General features: G+C 45.1%; 1 protein-coding gene across 2 annotated transcripts in view; it reads right to left on the reverse strand.

The window, feature by feature from the left end:
* The window catches only part of LOC137372280 (collagen alpha-1(XVIII) chain-like), a 345,709-nt gene that overhangs the window by 311,722 nt on the left and 6,297 nt on the right, over nucleotides 1–27,690 (reverse strand). The window contains exon 3 of one of the 2 annotated variants that reach the window (XM_068036015.1): nucleotides 12,404–12,475. The exons of the other annotated variant lie outside the window; for it this stretch is intronic. Coding sequence (XP_067892116.1) covers nucleotides 12,404–12,475 — 72 coding nt within the window. The remainder of the gene's footprint in view (nucleotides 1–12,403; nucleotides 12,476–27,690) is intronic. 2 annotated transcript variants of the gene reach the window in all.

Consider the following 27,690-nt stretch of genomic DNA (forward strand, 5'->3'; position numbering starts at 1 on the left):
GGTGTTATGTCACACCTATTATCTTGACCTTGGCTTCGGTCAGTCTGTCTGCAAAAGCCTTTGCCAGCCCAATTTTTGATGATAGGAGTCGTTCACATGGAATGGGCTGTTTTACATGTCAATGTGCCTCCTCAAGGCGAATACAAGTGTTAATAATGTAGTAGAAGGATGTAAAGGGTTAATGCTGAAGACAGTGAGAGCAACCCCTCCCACTGTAAGGGGAATAGAACATAGACCAGAGAACATAGAACAGTACAGCACAGTACAGGCCCTTCGGCCCATGATGTTGTGCCGAACCTTTAACCTACTCTAAGATCAAACTAACTACCTACCCTTCATTCTACTATCATCCATGTACCTATCCAAGAGTCGCTTAAATGCCCCTAATGTATCTGCTTCTACCACCACCGCTGGCAGTGCATTCCACGCACCCACCACTCTCTGTGTAAAGAACCTACCTCTGACATCTCCCCGAAACCTTCCTCCAATCACCTTAAAATTATGCCCCCTGATGATAGCCCTTTCCACCCTGGGAAAAAGTCTCTGACTATCCACTCTATCTATGCCTCTCATCATCTTGTACCCCTCTATCAAGTCACCTCTCATCCTTCTTCGCTCCAATGAGAAAAGCCCTAGCTCCCTCAATCTTTCTTCGTAGGACATGCCCTCCAGTCCAGGCAGCATCCTGGTAAATCTCCTCTGCACCCTCTCTAAAGCTTCCACATCCTTCCTATAATGAGGCGACCAGAACTGAACACAATATTCCAAGTGTGGTCGAACCAGGGCCTTATAGAGCTGCAGCATAACCTCGCGGCTCTTAAACTCAATCCCCCTGTTAATGAAAGCCAACACACTTTACGCCTTCTTAACAACCCTATCAACTTGGGTGGCAACTTTGAGCGATCTATGGACATGGACCCCAAGATCCCTCTGTTCCTCCACACTACCAAGAATCCTGTCTTTAAGCCTGCATTCCGCATTCAAATTCGACCTTCCAAAATGAATCACTTCACACTTTTCCAGGTTGAACTCCATCTGCCACTTCTCAGCCCAGCTCTGCATCCTGTCAATGTCCCGTTGCAACCTCCAACAGCCTTCCACACTATCCACAACTCCAGCAACCTTCGTGTCATCGGCAAACTTGCTAACCCAGCCTTCCACTTCTTCATCCAAGTCATTTATAAAAATCACGAAGAGCAGAGGACACCACTGGTCACCGATGATCTAAGAGTCACGTGAGATTAAGCTTGGGAGAAGGAGAGAGAGAACAGCATCAAGGATGCTAGCTTAAGAGGCTTGATGAGAGTGTATATAGTATTATATAAATCATAAAGAGTTTTCAGTTGATCTTATCCTGAGTCTGAGACTTTCTGCAGAATGCCCCAGCAATGCTACTAAGTACAACAACAACAACAACACACAACAAATAATGGTCTTCAACTGACAAACATGTTGATAGGCAGTATGGGAGGGGATCAGCTGACATCTCCCTCCATGTGGCCGGGAAACAAAATGTCTATTTTCTGTAGCTTAGTTCAACAGTTTACTTTTATTTCATAATTCCTCCAGCTCATTTCATATTTCAACACCGTTCCCTCTGTAAGTGTGACAGTATTTTATTATGCTCCTGTGAAGCAACTTGGGATGTTTTATTACATTAAAGATGCTATATAAATAAAAATTGTTGTGGTTGTTATTGTTGCTTATCCAATTCCCTTTTGAAAGATTTGAATCTGTCTCCACCACACTTTCAGGAAGCACATTCCAGATCCTACCCATTCACTGTGTAAAAAAAGACTTTCCTCATGCCACCTTTGGTTCTTTTGCAAATCGCTTTAAAATCGATGTCCACTGGCTCTCGATAGGTCCGCCAAATGGGAACAGTTTCTTCCTATCCACTATTGTCCAGACCCCTCAATTGCAAGCAAAAAAAAATCTAAAGTAAATGCTACTATTTGACTGCAAAAGAGGGACCTACCTGCATCTGCAACGATTGATCTGCAGTTGGACAATGGCCTACAGACTCAATGAGACACAGAATCACACCACGGCTAATCGTTCTTAGATAAACTAACCTTTAGAAAAAAACAACTCATCAACATGCAAACAAAGTAGTCATTCAAGTGAGAAGTAAAAACCTTCCTGAGTTTCACCATTTATTTACCTCATCACCTCCTCCCCCTGTCTCTAACCGTGATATAAGGAGTGAGAATCTCTGCAAGAGTTGACTCCATGTGATTAGATTGCCCAGTTCTTCGGATAAAAAGGGAGCAGTTTTCTCAGAGTACTTTTTTTTAAAAAGTGCATTTTAAAAACACATTCAAAGATTCTAATTTCTTAAATAGGGTAGATCATTGCTTGAAAATAAAGGTATGTGAATTAGTCCACTTTGCAATCAAAAAAGAAACACATAAGCAAATAACTCTTCTGGCCGACAGCTAAGTAATTTTTACTGCTGGCAAATAAAAAAAAAATCAGAAAGCAAGACATAGTTATGGAGGTAGGATTTTCCCAGCATTCATAGCAACAGTGGTGGTGCCCTATTAAAATTACATGGACTGCTCGAATATTGGAGTATTTTCATCATTATAGTATTTCCTAATCGTCATGTCCCAGCACAGTGCCGATACACCCAATTTACAATGCCCAATATGAGATTCCTGGCAAAGGCAGCAGGATGCTAGGCCTGGATTTATAAAGACAGTCTGGCTCTAAACTGCACCCAGCAGAGCTACATTGGAACAGAAGCTCGACTGCATAAGCCAAGACTTAGTTACTGTTGCAACAAAAAAAAATCTTCAGTGGGTATGTTACCAGACTAGGTAGCCAGAGGCCTGGATTCATGCTTCGCAGCCAATGAGTTCAAATCCCACCAAGGCAGCTGGGGAATTTAAATTCCATTAAGTAAATGCGGAATTTAAAAGGTAGCATCAGTAATGGTGACCATGAAACTACTGGATTGTTGTACAAACCCATCTGGCTCACCCATGTCCTTTCGAGAATGAAACCGGCTGTCCTTACCTGGCCTGGCCTATATGTGACTCCAGACCCACAGCAATGTGGTTAGCTTGTAACTGCCCACTTAAATGGCCTATCAAGCCACTCAGCTGTATTTAAGGTGGCTCATCACCATATTCTGATGGACAATAAATGCTGGCCTTGCCATCCCATGAATGAATAAATTAAAAAATCTTCAATTATTCTCAACCAATCAGAATAAGATTTACTGCCCATTTGGATTCATGACTACTTGTACTCAATGATCCCCCAGGGCTGTCCGATTCTTGGCACAATTTCTCTTCCTGCAAAAAATTCTAGGCATAAGTTAACACTCAAAACCGCAGGGCAACGTTGAGGCCAGAAGAGATGTGAGCTCACTTCCAGACAGACCAAGTAACTTCAGCATCTCGAAACAGATCACGCGGCAAGAGTAAAAGATCTCATTCATTATTAATGGAGTTGAAGAGTCCAGTTGGAACGCCGTGAAAGTTAGGGAACCCCCATCAAAATAACACTCTGTCTGGATAGAATGTTTAAAAAGGTCAAGTTGGCAGACTTAGAGAATGAAACAGCTCAATTCAACAAAAACAATAACCTCCATTTACATGGCGCCTTTAATATAGTAAAACATCTCAAGTCACAGGAGCATCAACACACAAAAATGACACCAAGCCAAAACAGGAGACATTCGGACAGGTGACCAAAAGCTTGGTCAAAGAGGCAGGTTTTAAGAAGTGTCTTCAAGAGGACAGAAGGAGCAGTTTAGGGAGGGAAATTCCAAAACATGGCTGCTAATGATGGGACTAAGGGAGTGGGGGAGGCACAAGAGGAAAGATAACAAAAATAAAAGCAGCTACTGATAGCCAGAGTGCCTGAATCCCTTCAGTGTAGGCCACTACCAATCAAACCCATAAATGCTAGTCAAAAGAGAGCTTTGAGATTATTTCCACTGCCTTGTGTTTTAAGTCCTCCTTCAGCTACATCATGAAGTTACTTAGTGGTGACAGGGATCACTAGTCATAACTGCCAATACAAGTGGAGAACAAAGCACTCTGGCTGACTGTGGCCTTGGTTTCAGCTGCCTCTTGTGCCCTTGCGTTTAATACAACAACCTGTGCTGCAAAGTGTTGGCTGTAGTACCCGAGGGCTGGAATTCCAATGCTGTGAACCATTAGTGAATTCAGTATCACGATATGAATGGATAGGTTAGCTCTGAGCATGAATCTCTGTTTGTGAATGGCATACCTGCAGTTCTTCCAGAGTCAATTATTTCTTTCTGAATTTGAACCTTGAGAGGTTGCTCCTGGTGACTTGTGAAATGCAAATTCTCTGTTTGCAACTGGGTGTGTGCAATCCCGGAGCTTGAAACTCTACAGCCCACATAACCGGTGTAGGAGGGCTTTGATCCTGTGACAGTGCGTGTCTGGTTTCTTTCTGCTCACACCTGTACAGCAGGTTTGGAACTCTATCCCACAGACTGGAGTTCTCTTTTTCTTCTGACACATTGGGCGTCTCTGGGAGAGTAGGCTCTTAATGCTTAGACTTGATTTCCTTGAAGTTTAATGGATGTAACTGGCAGTGTTGATTTAGTATATGCAGTGGTATTATCTTGAGGAGATGAGGGAGAGAGGGGAAGGAGGAGATGCTAGGTGACTTTTAGATGCTGGCTTCACCAGTCCTGCCATCTTTCACCCTCTGAAAACTTGAGCTCATCAAAAATGTTGCTGCCTGCATCCTAACTCGCACCAAGTGCCGTTCCCCTATTACCCCTTTGTTCAGTAACCTACATTGGCTCCTGGTCTGGCAATGCCTTGATTTTAAAAGTCTCATCCTGGTTTTCAAAGCCCTCCATGACCTTATCACTCCCTATCTCTGGAACCTCCTCCAGCCCCACAACCCTCCGAGATCTCTGCCCTCCTCCAATTCTGACCGCTTGTGCATCCCCAAGTTTCATCAACCACCGTGCGTGACCCTGCCTGCAGCTGCCTCGACCCTAAGCTCTGGAATCCCCTCCCTAAAACTCTCCACCTCCCTCTCCTCCTTAAAAGCTACTTCTTCGACTTAGCTTCTGGTCATCTGTCCCAATACCTCCTTGTGTAGTTCAGTGCCAAATTTTGTCTGATATCCTTCCTATGAAGCACCTTGGGACATTTTATTACGTTATAAGGGGCTATATAAGTGCAAGCTGTTGTTGGATAGTATCGGACAAAGGCTCTTCTGTCCTAGCAGTTAAAAGAGGGAGAAACGGCTTCATAGTAAAAGGACACAGGGCACACAAGACAGACCTCAGGAAGTCCATACAGACAGCTCCTATCAAAGTTTCTATCTGTAGGATGGACACCAGTGAACTTCGAACAGATGTAGCCACAATATCTGCTTCTTTAGCAATGTTCCGATAAGCGAGACAGCATCTGCTCCTTTCAGGAAAAGGATAATTCTATCTATCTACTTACCTGCCCATCTATCTAAACCTACAGTCTATAATTTATATATACCTTGAGGAACTGTTCAAATTGTCTCCCCAGAATTTCCCCCTTCAACCCTTCCTGGGCTGAAAGCAGTGGCTGTTCCTATCACACATCTTTACCCCACCCAAGAACACTTTAGTGCCTTGCCTAACTGACCATTGCTCACCCATAAGCCTAGCACCAGTGTCAGTGTGCCTATTTGACCAAGGACAGTGGGGTGGTGGCGGGGGGTGGGTGGGGGGGTGCGGTGGAGGAGGTGGAGAGAAATCTCAAGACCAAATCCAACCTTCCCCTCATATCAAACATCCCCAAACCAACATTTTCCAGCAGCAGAAACAATGCTTGGGACGGGGATCCCAGCCCAGTTCCCCGACCCACCACCCACTAAAGGTTGGTGTCAGAAGGTCAAACTGATACATTGCCACTGACCAGTGAAGTCTCCCCAGACCATGGATGAACCTGAGAGTTTAGTATTGGTTATCATTCAGTGCAGTTACCGCCACAGCACCCACATACCCCCCCACCCAACACCCCCCGCCGGCCAAGCCCAAGACATCACTTAAGTATTATTTATTTATAGAAACCACTCTCTTGACACACTATATTTGTAGGAGTACACAAGAAGGAAATTAGGAGGGCGAAAAGGGGCCATGAGATTTCCCTGGCAAATAAGATAAAGGAGAATCCTAAAAGATTCTATAAGTATATTAAGAGTAAAAGGGTAGCTAGGGAGAGAGTAGGTCCCCTTAAGGATCAATGTGGCAATCTATGTGTGGAGCCACGGGAAATGGGCAAGGTGTTAAATGAGTACTTATTGTCTGTATTTACCAAGGAGAAGGTCATGGAAGCTAATGAGTTCACGGGAGGGAACAGCAATATCCTGGAGCATATCAACATTACAAAGGAGGTGGTGTTGGAGGTTTTGAAGCGCATTAAGGTGGACAAATCCCCAGGGCCACACCAGGTGCATCCTAGGATGCTATGGGAAGCAAGGGAGGAGATTGCTGGGGTCCTGGCAGAGATTTTTGTATCATCGTTATCCACGGGTGAGGTACCGGAAGACTGGAGGATAGCTAATGTTGTGCCTTTATTTAAGAAGGGCAGCAGGGATAAGCCAGGGAACTACAGGGTGGTGAGCCTTACATCAGTGGTGGGTAAGTTATTGGAAGGGATTCTGAGAGACAGGATTTATAATCATTTGGAAAGGCAAGGTCTGATTAGGGATAGTCAGCGTGGCTTTGTGCGTGGGAAATCATGTCTCACGAATTTGATTGAGTTTTTTGAGGAGCTGACCAAGAGGATTGACGAGGGCAGGGCGATGGACGTTGTCTACATGGACTTTAGCAAGGCCTTTGACAAGGTCCTGCATTGTAGGTTGGGCTGGAAGGTTCGAAACCATGGGATCCAGGGTGAGCTAGCAAATTGGATACAAAATTGGCTTGGTGATAGGATGCAGAGGGTGGTAGTGGAGGGTTGTTTTACAGATTGGAGGCCGGTGACCAGTGGTGTGCCGCAGGGATCGGTGCTGGGCCCTCTGTTGTTTGTCATATATATTAATGACTTGGATGAGAATGTGGGGGTATAATTAGTAAGTTTGCAGACGACACCAAAATTGGTGGTATAGTGGATAGTGAAGAGGGTTGTCTAAGGTTACAACAGGATATAGATCAACTGGGAAAGTGGGCAAGGGATTGGAAAATGGAATTTAACATAGACAAGTGCGAAGTGATGCATTTTGGGAAGTCAAAGCAGGGCAGGACATGTTCAGTGAATGGCAGGGCCCTGGGGAGTATTGTTGAGCAGAGAGACCTTGGAGTGCAAGTACATAGTTCCCTGAAAGTGGCAACACAGGTAGACAGGGTGGTGAAGAAGGCGTATGGCATGCTTGCCTTCATTGGCCGAGGCACTGAGTACTGGAGTTGGGACGTCATGTTGCAGTTTACATAACATTGGTTAGGCCGTGTTTGGAGTACTGTGTGCAGTTCTGGTCGCCGCACTACAGGAAAGAGGTGATTAAGCTAGAGAGGGTGCAGAAAAGATTCACAAGGATGTTGCCTGGTTTGGAGGGCTTGAGTTATAAAGAGAGATTGGATAGGTTGGGTCTGTTTTCCCTGGAGCGAAGGAGGCTGAGAGGGACATGATAGAAGTATATAAAATTATGAGCGGCATAGATAGGGTAGATAGCCAGAGTCTGTTTCCCATGGTAGGGGTGACTAAAACTAGAGGGCATAGATTTAAGGTGAGAGGGAGGAGGTTTAAAAGGGGATCAAAGGGGTACATTTTTCACACAAAGAATAGTGGGTATCTGGAATGAGCTGCCAGAGGAAGTGGTGGAGGCAGGAACAGTAGCGACATTTAAGAGGCATCTGGACAGGTACTTGAATGAGCAAGGCATAGAGGGATATGGAATTAATGCAGGCAGGTGGGATTAGTATGGATGGGCATTATGGTTGGCATGGGCACGGTGGGCCAAAGGGCCTGTTTCTATGCTGTACGACTCTATGACTCTATGATGCTGCCATCTGACTGACACGGTTTTGAAACTTAATATTAATGTTTACTGAGGCCAGTACCACATTACAGGGAAGCACAATCTAAATATTTGGACACACATTGCAATCCCATTAGAATGCAAAATATTCTTGCTTGTAAAACCACACTCCTGATAAAGGCCTTCAAATGATATCTGTTTACATTAGACCTGCCCTGCACTAAAATCTTCAAGTGGAGTCTGTACAGGGATGACAAATAAAGCAATTGCCTCCACTTTGTGTGGCTAGGAGGGCTCTGCTAATAAGCACACACAGCACAGCTGCTTTATAAGATGAAAGTACTGGGTCTGCAGTCTTGTCAAATGTGCAGGCCACACGGTCAATTAGGTTTAAGCCCCAATCCAGTAGCGTCCCAACTCTCCCGGGATGCCCCGGAGATCAGCTTCGCAAAATTTCCTGCTGCAGGGCAGCCCCGCCCCACTCCGTGACCTCACCGGGCCACTGATAAAGTCTCAGGCTCGGTGACGTCACCTGACCAGTGCCAGAGAGCCGCACGGAGCACAGTCAACAAGGGCATACAGAGTCGGGAATTGGGAGAAGCGGGCATCAGGAGGCTCAGGAATGGCAAGTGTCCATTTGGAAAGTCTCTGAAATAGGAGGAGTGGAGATGACTGATGTTGGGGGGTGGGGGGGAAGCAGGAAATGGGATTCAGGGAGAAAGATGGAGATTTGGGAATGGGGACTCGGAGTGATATGGTGTATTGGGGCATGGGACGTCTTGGGAGACATGGTCTAGTGTTTGGGAATTGTGGCTCAAACAAGTGGTGGGGGTGGGTGGGAAATGCGATGGGGGTAAGGCATGGGGACTAGAACTTGGCACGGAGCTGGAGCTGGAGCAGTAGCGGCAGGGTGGTGAGTGGGAGTAGCCCCGAGAGAGGAGCAGACAGTATAGGGGAGGGGGTGAAATCTGGGAACCTTACTATGGGTAAATAAAGGATGATTATTTCCTTTGTTGGGTGAATGAGGAATGAGTGAATGGAAAACAGAGATTCTCACTGCAAGAAAAAGAGGAAAAGGAGGAGTAAAGCTCTTGAAATAATGGCTACTGGACTGTGGGGTACTGCACCCACACATGGCAATTGAGATACAGACTAAAACCTCATTTAAAAGGGAATGGAATATATATGTGTGCCTATTTATTTATTTGAAAAAGGAGGAATCTGGGAAGGGGGGGGGGGGGAAAGAGTTACAATGGGATTACAGGAGACAGCCCCAGCCCCTGAGACCGAATGGCCTCCTCTGTACTGTTATGTCTATGAAAACTTTCCTTTATGGAGTCTGAGCCCAGGGAAGGTATGGAATGGTGAGTGCTGAGCTGAGTTTAGGATGATGTGCCCTGTTAGAAATACCTCAAGCACTGAGCCTGCTGCCCTTTGTGCAATCTTTCAGTTGGGCTCAGGTGGGTCTCTGCTGGACTGTTTGAACGTGTGAAAGCCAACTACAGATCAGCTGAGATTGAGATTCCCAGTTCAGAATTGCCACTTTCACGCAGAACACGACTCCAAACCAGAGTCCAAGGAGATAAAGAGAGAGATCAGACAGAGCAAAAGTGACATTGACTGAGGAGCTTGTCTGCTAAAGGAAAATACTGGCTGTAGTTTCAGGATGAATTTCTAATGGATTATTACTAGTTACGTGTAGGATATTGGGGTGTTGCACTATTAGTCTATGTAACTGGTTCTATCCTCTCAAACAGCAGTAATACTCACTGTTGGTCATGAGAGGAATCTGAGTTTTACCAATATTACTATTAGTTATCGCTGCAATTTCAGTAAAGGACATATGGGTGGAATCAGAAACCTCTGGTTTCTTGTCACTGAATCGCTCCCCAACCTTCACTCTCCCACTCCTCCCCCCTCTTTCACCATCACCCCCTTCCTGGTTTCCCCCTCTTTCCACCCCCCTCCCCCCATCAGTTTCCCCCTCTTCGCCTGCTCACAGGAGGCCTCCTGGTTCTTAGAGCCTATTGGACAACAGCTGCTGCAAAAAAAAAAAAACTACAAGCAAAAATACTCAAATGCCGTAGACCCAAAAATTATATAAAAGATAAATGCACTAACATTTGGAGAAGTCATGTGATCAGATATAAAGCATTGGAGCCAGTGGAAAACACATGCTGCAAATCATGAGACCGCGACATTCCTGTATTGCGCAGCATCTGACTGAAATGGACCGTGTTGAGACTGTGGTAAAGATAAGAAAATACCTGAATTCCAGTGTCCCAGCCTCTCCCTAAATAATTTATGACGAGGATAAGTCAGTGGGCTGCTTCACATCTTAACACTGCCTGGACAAAATGCAGTCAACAATCTTGGCCTACCTTAATCCATACACCAGTGTGTGTTAGACATACAGGAATCTTTGTGCAAAGTATGAGTTAAATCATTTGTTATCATCTGGAACAAACTCGCTAAATTAAGGGTCTTGCTGCTGCAGTACAAAGCACTGCAAATTGGCCATTTTGATCTGCAATTTGTGAAATTCCTGATTCCAATGTAGCATGCGGTTAGCAACTTAATTCCAGATGTTAACGGTTTGTGAGCTGCTGCAAATCTCTCACTTCGCTATCTTGCCCTTTCGTAATGGACTTGCTGTCTGCCTCGCTGGAAAGCTGAGACTTGCATTTATTTAACGCCTTTTCACAAACTCAGGACGTTGCAAAGTGCTACACATTCAATGAAATACTTCTTCTGAAGTGTAGTCACTGTTATTATGTAGGAAACGCAGTAACCAATTTGTATACAGTAAGCTCCCACAAACAGCAATGTGATAACAACCAGACAATGTGTTTTAGTGGTGTTAGTTGAAGGATAAATATTTACCAGGACACTGGGGAGAATGCTCCAGCTCTTCTACAAAGCAGTACTATGGAATATTTTACGTCCACCTGAGAGGGCAGATGGGACCTCGATTTAACACCTCATCTGAAAGTCAGCACCTCCAGCAGTGCAGCACTCCTTCAGTACTACACTGGAGTGTCAGTCTATATTTTTGTGCTCAAGTCTCTGGAGTGGGATATTTACCTATGACCATCTGACTCTGAGGTGGGGGGCTCTCACATGAGCCACAGCCAACAATCAGATCCATGCTCTTCATGGCCAGCTTAAATGTGGGTTGAATGAACAACAGCAATATGGTGAATTTAAAGATGAGTGCATCAAGAGAAACCTTTATGGGAAGCAAAGAAAAAAGGGGAGACAAAAAGGGGCTACAGCAATCTGAAGCAGTCAGGCACCTCAAGGTTAGGGTTAGGGTTGGGGGAAGGGAGTGTTGAAGTGACGGCCCTGCCACAGGCAGAATGAACCTGTTCAGCGAGAATCTCTCTCGCTATGGCAAGGTGTTCAAAAGCAGAATAAAAGTAGTTGATATCTGACACTAAACACCCTGGCTTGTCTTCACACGTACCTATAGCTTGCAGCTATAAAATTCTTTACCCGTCTAAGCAATTTCCTCTGCATATGACTCAGTCGCTCCCAGGTTTTTCTTTGGGGAGGCTTGTATAAACTTTTGCTCATAGTTTAGGTGCCAGCTGTGGCTCAATGGGTAGAACTCTTGCCTCTGAGGCAAAAGGTTGTGAGTTCAAGTTCTACACCAGAGAGTTGCGCACAAAATCGAGGCTAGCAAGCCAGTGCAGTACTAAGGGAGTGCTGCAGTGTTGGAGGTACTGTCTCTTGGATGAGATGTGAAACTGAGACCCTGTCTGCCCTCTCAGGTGGGCATAAAAAGGTCCCACAGCACAATTCAAAGAAGAGCAGAGTGCTCTCCCTGGTGTCCTGGCCAATATTTATCTCTCAACTAACAGATCATCTGGTCATCATCACATTGCTGTTTGTGGGAGCTTGCTGTGCACAAATTGACTGCCACATTTCCTACATTACAACAGTGACTACACTTCAAAACTACTTCATTGGCCATAAAGCGCTTTGCGTCGTCCTCAGGCCTTGAAAGGCGCTATATATATGCAAGTCTTCCACTTATCTTTCTCTCTACAGGCCTATTGGTGCCTGTTTGCAGCAAGGAAGTGAGATGGTAACATGAAAGGATGGGAGATCTAACTACTGTCATGTGTTGCACTGGGTTGTCGTGCCATGGAAACAACAGGTGCAGTGTAACGCTGTCTTTTTCTGGTGATGTTGGTTGAGCAATACACATTGTCCATGACAGCAGGGAGAATGCCCCTGCTCTCCTTTGAAATAGCACTGTGGGATCTTTAACTTCCACATGAAGAGGAGTCAGGGCTTCAGCTTAACGTCTTAACTGAAAAATACTCTCAGCATTATACTCAAATCTCTAGAGTGGGACTTGAACCCACAACCTTCTAATGCAGCAGCAAGAACACTACCCACTGAGCCACAGTAGGAGGAGAGGAAAAGAAAGACTTGCATTTATATAGCGTTTTCACGATACCGGAGGTCTCAAAGTGTTCACTGCCAATCAACTTTTGAAGTTTAGTTGCTGTAGGAAGAGAGGAGAGATCAAAACAGAAACTGATTTACAGTTTATAGATAACAAAATTATTTACTGTAAACGGAGTTGAGCAGATTCTGATGGAACAGTTATGTATTCCAGCAATTCACTGGAAACCCATCCATTTACGATGAGAGTACGAGGGACCGAAACCCTTGGCACAGTCACACTCATTTCCAGTAATATTCACTTCAACAGATATCAAAGCAGCGCAGATCTGTACGTAAACCCCACGGCTGCCTTGACATCGGCTTTGAAGCGAGCTTCAAAAAGGTTTCTAAAACACATAAAGGTAGCTTCCGACTACGATTTAAACCTCAGCTTCTTCTGGTCTTGGCACAGCACCAGAATTATAAATAAAAAGTTAAAAGATTCAGTTTAGTCAGTACATATCGTTTTGAAGTTAACCCAAAACATTTTTTAAAAAAATAAGAGCAACAAAAACACAATTCATTTTTAGTTGAAGGCACCTGTAACCTCATATACACAAAAGGACAGCCTTTGTTGTGGGATCAAGTCTCACTCAATAAACTTCAGCACATAATCTAGTCCAGTGATTCTCAAAATTTTTTTGGTTGAAGGACCCCTTTTAAAATGGATTATTAATCACAGACCCCCCTCCTAAATTACAATGCTATATAATGTGAAAGTGCTACATGTAAAAGAGTGATTTAATAATTCTTTTAAGAAAACAGGTATTTACAGACAGATATAGCAATCTTCGTGTTGCTTTCCATGTGTGCTGTGCCCCGAGGTGAGACAGCCAGCCAGCTCTGTGCTGCATATGTGGCGACTGCACTCCACTCCCACCTCCTAGCTTGCACCCAGCCTGCCTCCGGACACCCACTCCTAAGACCAGCCTCGCTCGGTGTAATCTACATCACGGACCCCCTGCAAAGTCTCTACAGGCCCCCAGGGATCCACAGACTCCAGTTTGAGAACCTCTGATCGAGGTTGACACTCCAGTGCAGTACTGAAGGAGCGCTGCACTGTTGGAGATGTCGTCTTTCAATGGGATGTTAAACTGAGGCCCTGTCTGCCCTCTCAGATGGAGGGCAATCGATGAATTGTCCTTCAGGGTTCTGATGCTGTCTGCAGCCCCCTGCTCTGACACTTCTCTCCTGAAGTGGTCTTTTTTCAGCCTCAGGTATCTCAATAGAAAATTGCCAATGGCCTTTTCTGCAAAGGAGGACCATCAACAGGCGATGCTGGTCTTTTCTTACCCAACATCCATTTAGCCATCCTCCAGCACAGACTGCTGAACAGAAGGGACCTTGAGCGAGTTTATCCTTTCCTGAGCCCCAGAGCTACTAAGTACAGGTTAGTCTGTGCTTATTGGACCAGACATGAAACCTGGACTTTCCCAATCTGTATGCATCAGTATCAGACAATGTAGTAACATGCAACTCACAACCATCTAGGAGATGGAGGAAGGAGTGGCTACAACGAATATGGGTTTTTGCAAGTCGGCACAAGTTTGAAACATATACAAATGAGAAGATCAGAGGTCCAGGGCAGAGAAGAAGACATTTTAGTGGTTAGGATCAAAATGACAACACAGGGAGTGGGCATTTGGCCCATCATGCCTGTGCCGGCTCTTTCAAAGAGCTATCCAATTAATCCCACTCCCCTACTCTTTCCCTTTGGAAAGTTATTTTTGACTTTTCTTCCACCACCCCTTCAGACAGTCCAATCCAGATCTGAACAACTTGCTGTTTAAAAAAAATTTTCATCTCTCCTCTAAATCTTTTTGCCAATTATCGGTGTCTTCTGGTTACCAACACTTCTGCAGTGGAAACAGTTTCTCCTTATTTACGTTAGCAAAACCCCTCATGATTTGAAAACCTCTATTAAATTTCCCCTTAACCTTCTCTGCTCTCGGGAGAACAATCTCAGCTTCTCCAGTCTCTCCACATAACTGCAGTCTCTCATCCTTGATTACTTCAGGGGCTGACTCTTCGGGATTCCCTGCTCTGTTCAGCACTATTCCCTTAGGGTTCTTTGTAGGTTCTGCCTGAAATTATAGGGAAACTATCCAAAATACAAAAAGACGACACTACATTTGAAGAAAAATTTGCATATGCCAGTTTGCATGTGCACTGCTTAACCTGTTTCTCCAGGGCTGTGGGATTCTGCACTTAACAGGGTAAGGTCCACACTTCCAGCAGCCTGGGGCTAATCTATACAGCTATTCCAAACAGTTCTGCAATCGGAAGTTTTAATATCTGCACAGTGCACAGCTTAGGATGTGGGCATTGCTGGCAAGGCTGCATTTATTGCCCATCCCTGGCTGCCCTCGAGTCTGCTCCTTGAACTGCTGCAGTCTGTGTGGTGATGATGCTCCAACAAAGCAGGTAGGTGGGGACTTCCTGGATCCTGATCCAGTGATGGTGAAAGATGGGTGTGACTTGCAGAAGAATTTGCAGACCATGGTCTTCTCACAATATTGCTGCTCTTGTTTTTACTGATGGTAGAGGTCACACGGGAGACAGTGAACACAGAATCCAGCAATAGACAGGGTGAAGCGATCCCACAACCAATGGATCAGATCCAAGCTCTGCAGTCCTGACACATCCAGTCATGAATGGTGGTGGACAATTAAACAACTGACAGGAGGAGGAGGAGGCTCCACAAATATCCCCATCCTCAATGATGGGGGAGCCCAGCACATCACTGCAAAGACAGGGCTGAAGCATTTGCATCTATCTTCAGCCAATCTGATTCACTCCAGGTGATATCAAGAAACAGCTGAAGGCACTGGATACTGCAAAGGCTATGGGCCCTGACAACATTCCAGTAATGGTACTGAAGACCTGTGCTCCAGAACTTGCCACGCCCCTAGCCAAGCAGTTCCAGTATAGCTACAACAGTGGCATCTACCCGACAATGTGGAAAATTGTCCAGGTATGCCCTGTACACAAAAAGTAGGACAATCCAACCCAGCCAATTACCGTCCTATCAGTCTACCCTCCATCAGCAGCAAAGTGACGGAAGGGGTTGTTGACAGTGTTATCAAGCGGCACTTACTCAACAACAACCTGCTCAGTGACGCTCAGTTTGGGTACCGCCAGGGCCACTCGGCTCCCGACCTCATTACAACCTTGGTCCAAACATGAACAAAAGAGCTGAACTCCAGAGGTGAGTTGAGAGCAACTGCCCTTGACATCAAAGCAGCATTTGACTGAGTATGGCATCAAGGAGCCCTAGCAAAACTGGAATCAATGGGAATCAGGGGAAAAAACTCACCGCTGGTTGGAGTCACTCCCTCCACCACTGTCACATAGCGGCAGCAGTGTGTGCCATATACAAGATGCGCTGCAGCCACTCACCAAGCAGCACTTTCCAAACCCACAACCCCTACCCCCTAGAAGGACAAGGGCAGCGGACGTATGGGACCACCACCACCTGCAGGTTCCCCTCCAAGCCACACATCATCCTGACTTGGAACTATATCACTGTTCCTTCACTGTCGCTGGGTCAAAATACTGGAACTCCCTTCCTAACAGCACTGTGGGTGTACCAACACCCCAAGGACTGTAGCAGTTCAAGAAGGCAGCTCACCACCACCTTCTCAAGGGCAGTTAGGGATGGGCAATAAATGCTGGCCTGGCCAGTGACACCCACATCCCATGAACGAATAAAAAATTAAATCAAGCAAACTGCTCCATCCTAGATGTGGTTGAGCTTCTTCAGTGTTGCTGCAGTTGCTTCTGACAGACCCTCCTGCCTTGAATCTTGTAGATGATGGAGAGGCTTTGAAGGGTCAGGTGAGCTACTCATTCCAGCACACCCAGCCTCTCTTCTGCTCTTATAGTCAATGCTGTTATGGCTGGTCCAGCTCAGCTTCCTGTTAATTGTAACCTCCAGGATGTTGATGATTGGAGATTTGGTGATGGGGGGGGGGGGGGGGGGGGGGGGAGGGGAGCTTTCTGTTGTCTTACTTAATTTGCTTAGCCAACAACATGTAGATTGGATCAGACAGTGCTTGCATGAACTGAAAAATGGGTCCCTGTAGACATCAAGCTGGGTCATGAGGCCTCACGCTCATGGTCAAATAGTTTCGCAACACACAGCACATGGGCTTGTGTGCCAAGTTTGACCACTAGGGAAAAGTAGCAGTAGATGGACAGGTAGCTCACCGCAAGTCACAACTGTGGAAAAGAATGAAATGTTTCCCTGTTTTGATAATCTTGGAAGCCTATGCACAGTCTAATTTGAGTCGATACTGATTTGCAAAGCACACACCTCCCATTTACTGCAAGGACACCAGAACGATTCCAGACAAAGCCTATTTCTTTTCCCACTGGGCAGGAGATTCACGGAGAAATATTACTCAAATGAGTTTTGCTGCAGATTCCAGTTTTCTTGTGCGACCGCAACACTTGAAAAAGTTGTCCTGAGGTTGGGAGTTTTGGAATCCCATTATTCACGAATTCTATAGATTCAGCCTGGTTAGCTGGACCATCTCATTAATAGACGCACAGAACACGCACAGGCAGATGAACAGGGTCATTGTAGTCGGGAGTCCTTTCAGATCCCACTAAAAAGAATCATCAGTAAAGATTGACAGTTTAAATGTAACCTCCAAATTGCTGCGTCCCCCAGGGATTCCATTTCTCTTTCGCCCTTTTGCTCCTAAGAATTTGAAGCATTTTCCATCAATTCCTTCGGGAGACGACCAGTTGGTTTCGGCCACAAGGTTACATAAAAGGGCTGACTTGGGTTTTTTTTTTAAAAGGATGCTTCACAATTTAATAATTCTTGTCAGCTTTCTAACTTTGCACAGGAGAAGTGAGGTCAAAAGCAATGTTAGGACAGCACTCTGCTCTGTGTTCGAAACAACACTTGTAAACAATCAGATTGTAATCATTTCTTTATGAGTTTACCATGGCTCAGTGGGTAGCATACTTGCCCGAGTTAGAAGGTTGTGGGTTCAAGTCCCACTCGATAGACTCGAGCAGAAAATCCAGGTTAACACGCCGGTGCAATGCTGAGGGAGTGCTGCACTGTTGAAGGTACTATCTTTCAGATGAGATGTTAAACCAAGGCCCTATCTACCCTCTCAAGCAGATGTAAAAGATCCCATGGCACTATTTAAGGAGAGCAGGAGAGTTTGTTGGGTATAAAGCACTGGGAAGAAGTATTTTTGAAGTGTCCTGGCCAATACTTATACTTAACCATAATCACTAAAGAAAAACATCACCACATTGCTGTTTGTGGGAACTTGCTGTGTGCAAATTGGTTACCTTGTATTTTATGGTGACTACACTTCAAAACTACTTCACTGGTTCTAAAGCACTTTGGCACTGAAGGTCATGAATAGCACCACAGAAATACAAGTTCAATCACTGTTCTCTCTATAGCTCAGCCAGACGGGTAAGAAACTGTGTTTACCGCAAACTTTCTGGATCTCAGGTGGCAATAGAGCCAGGTCCCTGAGCCGCCCTCTTATCCTTGCAGTGCTGAAGCTGGGCCCCTTTCTCCCCGTCAACGGCAAAATTGTAGACCCACAAACTTCAGCGGTTTGTAATTCAGGCATTGGGACTAGAGTTACAAACCCTGCAGGACTGTCCTGGAGCCAACAGGAATTAGAGATAAAATTCCACAACACAGGGTAAAAATCTCAGTGGCATTAAACAAAGTGTTCTTTTTTATTTTCATTGAATATTTTTCAGTTATTGAGTATAGAAATATTGGAGATTGGAAAAAAGACAGTTTAACAGAGTCAATTATCCAGTCGGGTAATGAAGAGTCCGTTTCCTTTCCAATTGGTGGGGAAAGTCGTCAACTCTGGATGGGCACGTAGAGTGGCCAATGGTGGGAGTGTGGGGGCCAGGTGGTTGGAGGCAGGTGATCATGTGATGAAACCCCCAGGAACAAGTACAACCAAACAGATTTTGGCAACCCTCGTTTGAATAAAGAGGGTTGCTTCCAGCAGTGTAGACATGGGGATCCAATGCAGAAAGGTCACTCTTCCTGGGACACAAATCAGCAAATTGCCCAAATGGGTTATAGGAAGAGGTGGAGGTTATTCAGCCCCTCTAGCCTGTTCCGCCGTTTAATTAGATCATGGCTGATCTGTTTTTCAACTCCATCTAACTGCCTAGGTCCTATAGCCTTAATACCTTTATTTGCAAGTTCTCCCTGTGTCTGCGTGGGTTTCCTCCGGGTGCGCCGGTTTCCTCCCACATGCCAAAGACTTGCAGGTTGGTAGGTAAATTGGCCATTATAAGTTGCCCCTAGTATAGGTAGGTGGTAGGGAAATATAGGGACAGGTGGGGATGTGGTAGGAATATGGGATTAGTGTAGGATTAGTATAAATGGGTGGTTGATGGTCGGCACAGACTCGGTGGGCCGAAGGGCCTGTTTCAGTGCTGTATCTCTAAACTAAACTAAACAAAACTTTACCCAAGAAAAATCTACCAATTTCAATTTTGAAATTTTCAATTAACCCCTAGCCTCAACAGTTTTTTTTGAGAGACAGAGTTCCAGATTTCTGCTGCCCTTTGTGTGAAGAGTGCTTCCTGACATCACTCTTGAATGACCTAGCTCTAATTTTAAGGTTGTTCGGGACTCCCCCACCAGAGGAAATAGGGTAGATGCAGAGATACTATCAACAATACAGCTGCTTATATGTTAACCCTTTTTCTGCAACACCTTCAGGTACTCAGTCACATTTTCCAAAAAAATCAACAAAGGATTCCTTGGATAATGTCTAATTTCTGAGGCCCAGAGGAGCCATGGCCCAGCTGAATGTACGTACAAGAGACTGTGGCCCCTGTATAGCTGCATGAAAGTGATACTCCTCCACTTTTGGTTACATGTTAGCCCCATGCTTTTACCTTTGGGCACCCAGTGCAGAAGGAGGCAGCTAAGTCTGAGGATCTTCTCATGGGCCTGGCTCAAGCAGCAATTTGTCGGTCCAGGACGGGCAGGGCCCATGGAGCAATCAGTCTGGCTGCTTGCCTCTTTGCTATGAGCTTGGTAGCCCTGGAGAAGTAGTACGCAATGCCCAACATTACACTCTCAAGGCCATCGAGATCAGTGGGCACCGAAGAGCACAACTGTATTATGATTTAATTATTGTGTGCAATATCATTCTATTGTGCAGTTATTTATGATTTTTCTGGTGGCCCAGGACACTTACTGTAATGCTTTTTGCTACTATTGGATGACACTGGCAAAAAAAAGGCTTTCCTAAGTTTCCTTTTCAGTAATAGCAATGCTCTGATAATTTGCCAGCACTGTTTCCATTCTATGAAGAGTGTTGATTTCACTCCATTGCTTTGTGAAGTATAGGACAGCTTCAAAGCAAATTCTCTTTGCAGGTCAAGCTTTTATGGGTACTTAGGTCGCATTATGTATGGTTTCGATAGGGGGAACACACACGTTAAAGCAACATTTGTGAAGTAGTTTACAGAAGAAGAATGCAGTGTCGCTAAACAAGCAGACCATCTTGAAGTCGACACTCCCGCTGCTTTTCAGTGAGTGACCGAAGTGACCTTGGACCCAGCATAAAGATCCTGAATGTGATGACATCTTTAAAACACAACAATACAGATTTTTGTCCCAGCTTTACATCACCCAAATGAACAGAAGAACAGAAAAGACCGCTCTTTTCAAAGACCACCCCTCTACAGCACCATCTGTCCTATCATGTTATTTTGAAAACCCCTCAAGTCTTCGGAATTTTCTGTCACGTGATTGAGACAAACATCTAGCATTCTGTTTCTTATGAACATATGAACAATGACGGACAGGAAAAGAGCCTCTGATCCATCCAGTCTGTCCCACACAATTGCGATGCCTTGTGCATCACAATATATACACTCTCCAATCAACACCATGTGTCCTCCTGGGAGAGGCGAAAACCCAGATTAAAAAACCCTAGGCCAATTTGGGGAACTAAATCTGTGAAATTGTTATCCGAACCTTTTAAATGATTGAAGCCAGACCAGAAGATCACTCTGGGCCTTTTAAAAATTGGTGACAAGTTTGACCAGGGCATTGTACAATGGTAACCACAGACAGATGGGTAACATCACCTGATGCCAAGGGTTGAAATAGCTCCTGCTCACACACCAGAGGAGGTAGCATCTACCTCCAATTCCTGACTTCCTATCTCTTGGATGCACTGGATTCCACTCAGCTCGTGCTCTCCCTGACAGCTTATCTCTTGTAATATTTTTTCTATTAAAATATAAGCAATACTCCCTGCCCCCTAAGTTGACTGTTTCAGTTCCCCTCAAGGCAGCCACTCATTGTGGATACTGTTCTACAGATGCCAGCAGTTCCCAGACGTCTCATCTAAGTGGCTTTTCTCAATTTATGGTGACCGATAACACTTGCTAATATAAAACAAGCTTGCAGTGCAACCAGAATAATTAACTCCCAAGGCACGGGCCAAGTATGGGTTGTTCCAACTGTTTCATCACTTGACATTGGCAGCTGTGCCTCCAGCTGTCCAGGCACCAAGTTCTGGAATTCCCCATCTCAACCTGTCCACCTCTCTCCTCTTTTAAAGACGCTCCTTAAAACCGGCTTCTTTGACCAACTTTTGGTCACCAGTCCCAATAGCTCATTATGTGGATCGGTGTCAAAATTTGCTTGATTACACTCCTGTGAAGCCCTTTTGCATGTTTTAATATGTTAAAGGCGCAACGTGAATGCAAGTGTTTATAGTTTCACCTGAGGACAAAACCCTGCAACTCACCCCTGCCTAACAAACAGGTGCTTTGGACTGCATGGCTGCCTACTTCTCTCCTTTTGGGTATTATCGGATTTGGAATGGTAACTGCCCCACATCAAGTGAAGAGCCAATTTCAAAGGGAAAGACAGATCAGCAGCTCCAGTGACCCAATGATGATGTCCATTGCATTTAAGCTGGAGAGAGCACGGAGATGCCAGGTCAATCCTGGCTCAGTTAGCTGAATTCTACTACAATGGTGTTAGGTGATGCTCAGCATCCCCTGGGTCGGGAAGGGGAAAGAAAATGTAAAGAGAAAACTGTTCCTGCTCCTGATTCTTACCCTATAGGTCAGTGAACGACAGGGAAGAAAAGGTTGAGCTGAGCTGTGACCAGTAATTAACTAACAACGGCAACTTGCATTTGTATAGCACCTTTAATGTAGTGTAATGGAGGGTCTTAAAGGAGGAGAGAGCAGGTAGAGGTGGGGAGGTTTAGGGAGGGAAGTCCTGAGGTTAGGGCCTCAGCAGCTGAAGGCACGGCTGCCAATGGTGGAACGCTGAAAATCAGGGATGCACAAGAGGCCAGGATTGGAGAATAGCAGAGATTGGAGATTTTCTAGGGTTAGAAGAGATTGCAGAGAGAGAGAGGCCCTGGAGAGACTTGAAAATTTGGAAGAGAATTTTAAAATCTGACGCGTTGCTGGACTGCGAACAAGACTTGGTGTGAGTTAGGATAGCAGCAGAATATCGGATGAGCTAAAGTTTTCAGAGGGTGGAGTCAACTTTTTTCCACATATAACTGAGGAAGAATGTTTACATTCCATTCAGGAACAGCAGAGTTCATGGTGCTCTCGCCTTGTGAAAGAATCAGCTCGATGACCTCTATTCAAGTACTGACCCTACACCAAATTCCACTAAAACACTGGGGAATGGTTACAATTACAATCCAGGAAATTATAGGCCAGCGAGTCTTACATCAGTGGTTGGGAAATTATTAGAGAGGATTCTTCGGGACAGGATTTACTCCCATTTGGAAACAAACGCACTTATTAGCGAGAGGCAGCATGGTTTTGTGAAGGGGAGGTCGTGTCTCACTAATTTGATTGAGTTTTTTGAGGAAATGACAAAGATGATTGATGAAGGAAGGGCAGTGGATGTTGTCTATATGGACTTCAGTAAAGCCTTTGACAAGGTCACTAATGGCAGACTGGTACAAAAGGTGAAGTCACACGGGATCAGAGGTGAGCTGGCAAGATGGATACAGAACTGGCTCGGTCATAGAAGACAGAGGGTAGCAGTGGAAGGGTGCTTTTCTGAATGGAGGGCTGTGACTAGTGGTGTTCCGCAGGGATCAGTGCTGGGACCTTTGCTCTTTGTAGTATATATAAATGATTTGGAGGATCAACCGCAGGCTTGGAGGGTCGAATGGCCTGTTCCTGTGCTGTACTGTTCTTTGTTCTTTGTTGTTTGTTATCTGTACTGCCAACTCTGGGCCAGCGGTGGTCAGTCATAGCAATTCCTTCAGTGAACCTCGGTCTCCTAATCAACGAGAGGAAGGTTCCCTTTCCAATTGGAATCAAGTTGAAACTAGTACGCAGAGGATGAGGTTACGAGTTGCAATTAGAGGAAATTTTCCAGCAGTGACTGTACCTTATGTAATGAATGACTTGCACAGACATGAGGATCTCCCACCAGCAGTCTGAGAGGCATCAAGAATTAAAAGGAGCCACAGATGTCCTCCCAACAGCTTTTAGTCACATTTAACAGGCATGCAGCCATCAGCCATGTCCTCGCTGACCTACATTTGCTTCTGGTCCATCAAGGTCAAATTTAAGATTCTCATCCTTGTGGTCAAATTACTTCCTATCTCTCTAAACTCCTCCAGCCCTACAACTCTGAGAACTTGGCTTTCCTCCAACTCTGGGCTCTCGTCTATCCCCCATTTCCATTGGAGGCCAGATCTTTAGCTGGCCAGGCCCAAAGCTCTGGAATATCCTCCCTCAACCTCTTCACCTTGCACTCCTCCTTTTAAGATGCCCCTTAAACCCTACCACTTTTTCCATCTGCTCCAATGTCTCCTTCGAATCACCTCTACTATCAAATTCACTCTGATAATGCTCCTGTGACGTACCTTGGACAGTTCACTATGGTAAAGGCACTATATAAACCCAAGTTGTTAATATTGTTGATTGGAAATTGAAAAGGGCCTTTTCAGTTAACATGAGAACACTACAGTACAGTTACATAGCTCCAAACCGGAGCCCTTTTTTTTCTTGCAACATGTAAACTGCACGTTGATTCTTGCTATGGTTTATTTTAGTGCAGAAATGCTGCTGGAGCACTTCAAACAGATTCCTGAACAAAGACAAGGCATCAAGGAACTCCCTAGTCAGATAGACCGTAGTTCACCCAACCTATCCAGCAATTTCCACAGATCAACACTCTGCTCCCGGCAGCAGCAGCAGACACACACAAGTGATCTCTAAAACCTGCATTCCTAGGTCAGGTCCATCCAGCTGACCATGATTCTGATCAGCAATCTACCATTTCTTTTTCTTTTGGGCCTCCTTATCTCGAGAGACAATGGATACGCGCCTGGAGGTGGTCAGTGGTTTGTGAAGCAGCGCCTGGAGTGGCTATAAAGGCCAATTCTGGAGTGACAGGCTCTTCCACAGGTGCTGCAGAGAAATTTGTTTGTTGGGGCTGTTGCACAGTTGGCTCTCCCCTTGCGCCTCTGTCCTTTTTCCTGCCAACTACTAAGTCTCTTCGACTCGCCACAATTTAGCCCTGTCTTTATGGCTGCCCGCCAGCTCTGGCGAATGCTGGCAACTGACTCCCACGACTTGTGATCAATGTCACACGATTTCATGTCGCGTTTGCAGACGTCTTTATAACGGAGACATGGACGGCCGGTGGGTCTGATACCAGTGGCGAGCTCGCTGTACAATGTGTCTTTGGGGATCCTGCCATCTTCCATGCGGCTCACATGGCCAAGCCATTTAGTTGAAGTCAAACCCTCAACCTTCTTCACTGTTGACCAAACACTGGGCTGCACTGTCCACCCTTCTCAGGTGGACGCAAGAGATCCCGTGGCATTCGTTCGAAGAAGAGCAGTGGAGTATTTGTGGTGTTGGTGGAGGGATGAATGTTGCCCTGCTCTTCTGCAAAATATTGCCACCTGAGGATCAGGCTGCGACTCAGTTCAACATCTCAATCAAAAGACAGCACCAACAGTGCAGCACTCCCTTAAAACTGCAGTAGAGTTTCAGTCAAGATTTTGTGCTCAAGACTCTGGAGTGGGACTTGAACCCATCATCTTCTAGACCCAAAAGGAGGGTGCACTACCCTCTGAGCTACAGCTGACACCCAGGGCACAGTAGTGATACAAACTGCCCTTTTAGATATTAAAAGTTGTTGGTGTATTTTGAGGTTGTATGTTTATAAAGTTAGTTCAGAATTCACAGCTGCAAGGAGGTAAAAAAGCTGGAATATATGCATACACGCACACAAAGCAGAATACAGATAGGAGGCCCCTGACAGATTTAAGCTGTCAATGTCCTTATCTGACCACCCAGCTACAACAAGCAGACGGGTTCTAGCAAAAGAAGTCAGGAATTTTCATCTGCAGCCTTCAGAAGCTTCATTCACAGAGGAGAGGCTTTTAATTGCAGTCTCAATCTCCTGTCAACCCAGGTTCTGACATATCTGCCGATAAGGTTGAAATATTTCAGCTTTTTCCATTTCGTGAAGAATGTTCTGCTGGGAACACGGGAGGGGAGACAAAGCTGAACATGGCATTTTTTTGATAAAGTGAGTTACACAAACAACTTGTACATCTTTTAAGGTTGCACATGTGCAAAAATGAAGAATAAATTATTTAGTGTAGTACCAACGAGTTTATATCATAAACAAGCATTTGCTAGATTCAGTTTGGCACTTTCCATTATTTCACCATTCCACCATTTTGCTATAACCTGTACTTCTGAGTAATGTCAAATTGTTGAAAAGAATTGCTGATTGAGCAAAGCCTTGTATTGTATTGTGTTCAAGAATCTTGTTAATAGATGTCAGTGTAACACTGCTCTAGCACAGAGGTGGTACTTCACCCAGCCCCCTGTGCTCATTGACCTGCATTGGCTCCCAGTCCAACAACGACTCAAATTTAAAATTCTCATCCTGCTTTTCAAATCCCTCCAAGACCTCACCCCTCCGTACCTCTATAACCTTTCAAGATCTACACATTCCTCCAATTCTGACCTCTTGTACATCCCCCAATTTCCTTCATTCCACCATTTGCACTTGTCCCTTCAGCTGCCAAGATCCCAAAGCACTGGAATTCCCTTCTAAAACCTCCCTACCTCTTTCCTCTACTTCAAGATGCTCCTTAAACCCTACCTCTTCCACCAAGCTTTTGGTCAGCTGTCCTAATAGCTCCTTATGTGGCTCAGTGTCAGTTTTCTGTATGATAATGCTCCCGTGAAGCACCTTGGGACATTTTACTATGTTAAAGGTGCTATATAAATTCAAGTTGTTATCATGGTTTCCAACTATAGTGGGCCCCACCAGGGTGACACAGTCCAACCACTGCACTTGGCTAAGTTTTAATGGACATTTGGGGCCCACACCCATTTTTGACAAACCGCCTCCAACTCCCTTTCACAATATGGGGATGTGCGAAGGTCTTTTTTTTTTAAATCACCTTATCATGAACAATCATGTACACATCTGCACCAAGCTTACCGCATTCGCAGCTGGGTCTGCAAACTTAAAAGGAGCAGTGTTGTAAGATTAAGGTCACTCTGACTTGAACAGTTGCCCATACAGAGCTTTAATCCATGGTCAATGATTTGGCTCTTTTAATCTGCATACTTTGATGGCTGAAATTACTTGAATTGTAGATGCTAAAGGCCTATTGTTGATGGGAGTAAATCGGTTTGTAAAGATGGAGACCATTAAATGGAACAATGCATACATGCGCTTTTACTGGCTTTGAAAAACAGGTTAACCGGAACGTGGCCCTTTTAAAAGTTTTTTTCATACAAGGTGACTCGATGAATACAACCACAGAAGGAACCATGGAAAAATTACGGCGCAGAAGGAGGCCATTCAGCCCGTCGTGTTCGTGCCAGCTGCAAAAAACTAGCCTCCCAATCTAATCCCACCTTCCAGTGCCTGGTCCATAGCCTTGCTGGTTACAGCACCTCAAGTACATGTCCAGGTACCTTTTAAAAGAATTGAGGGTTTCTGCCTCCACCACCGATCCTGGCAGTGAATTCCAGACACCCACCACCCTCTGCGTGAAAAAGGTTTTCCTCATGTCCCCTCTAATCCTTCTACCAATCACCGTAAATCCGTGCCCCCTGGTAATTGACCTCTCCGCAGGGGGGGAAACAGGTCCTCCAGTCCACTCTATCTAGGCCCCTCAGAATTTTGTACACCTCTATTAAGTCATCCCTCAGCCTCCTCTGTTCTAAGGAAAACAACCCTAGCCTATCCAATCTTTCCTCATAGCTGCAACTTTCAAGCCCTGGCAACATTCTTGTATACCTCCTCTGTACTCTCTCCAGAGCAATTATGTCCTTTCTGTAATGTGGTGACCAGAACTGTACACAATATTCCAACTGCGGCCTAAACAGCGTTTTATACAGTTTCAGCATTACATCCCTGCTTTTGTATTCTATACCTCGACCAATAAAGGAAAGCATTCCATATGCTTTCTTCACCACTCTAGCTACCTGTCCTGTCACCTTCAGAGACCTGTGGACAGGCACTCCAAGGTTTCTCACTTCTTCTATCCCTCTCAATATTCTCCCATTTATTGTGTATTCCCTCGCTTTACTTGCCCGCCCCAAATGCATTACCTCACACTTATCTGGATTAAACTCAATTTGCCACTTTTCCACCCACTCAACCAAACCATTGATATCGTTGTGGAGTCCACAGCTTTCCTCTTCACTATTAACTGCACGGTCAATTTTTGTGTCATCAGCAAATTTCCCAATCATGCCTCCCACATTTAATTCCAAATCATTAATATATGCCACAAACAGTAAGGAACCCAACACATCCGTCGACTACTTTGTTTCCTGTCCCTGAGCCAATTTTGGATCCAACCTGCCACATTCCTCTGTATCCCATGGGCTTTCATTTTACTGACCAGTCTGCCATGTGGGACCTTGTCAAATGCCTTACTAAAATCCATGTAAACCACATCCACTGCACGACCCTCATCAATCCTTCTTGTTACTTCCTCAAAAAACTCAATTAAGTTAGTAAGACACAACCTTCCCTTAACAAGTCCATGCTGACTATCCCTGATTAATCAGTGTCTTTCTAAGTGGCAGTTTATCCTGTCCCTCAGAAAAGATTCTAACAATTTACCCACCTCCAAGGTCAGACTGACCGGCCTATAATTATTTGGCCTACCCCTCGCACCCTTTTTAAAGAATGGTACAATGTTAGCAGACCTCCAATTGTCTGGTACCTCACCTGTAGCTAGTGAGGATTTGAAGATG

This window comes from Heterodontus francisci, chromosome 7, assembly GCF_036365525.1.
Source record: "Heterodontus francisci isolate sHetFra1 chromosome 7, sHetFra1.hap1, whole genome shotgun sequence".
Taxonomy (NCBI): Eukaryota; Metazoa; Chordata; class Chondrichthyes; order Heterodontiformes; family Heterodontidae; genus Heterodontus; species Heterodontus francisci.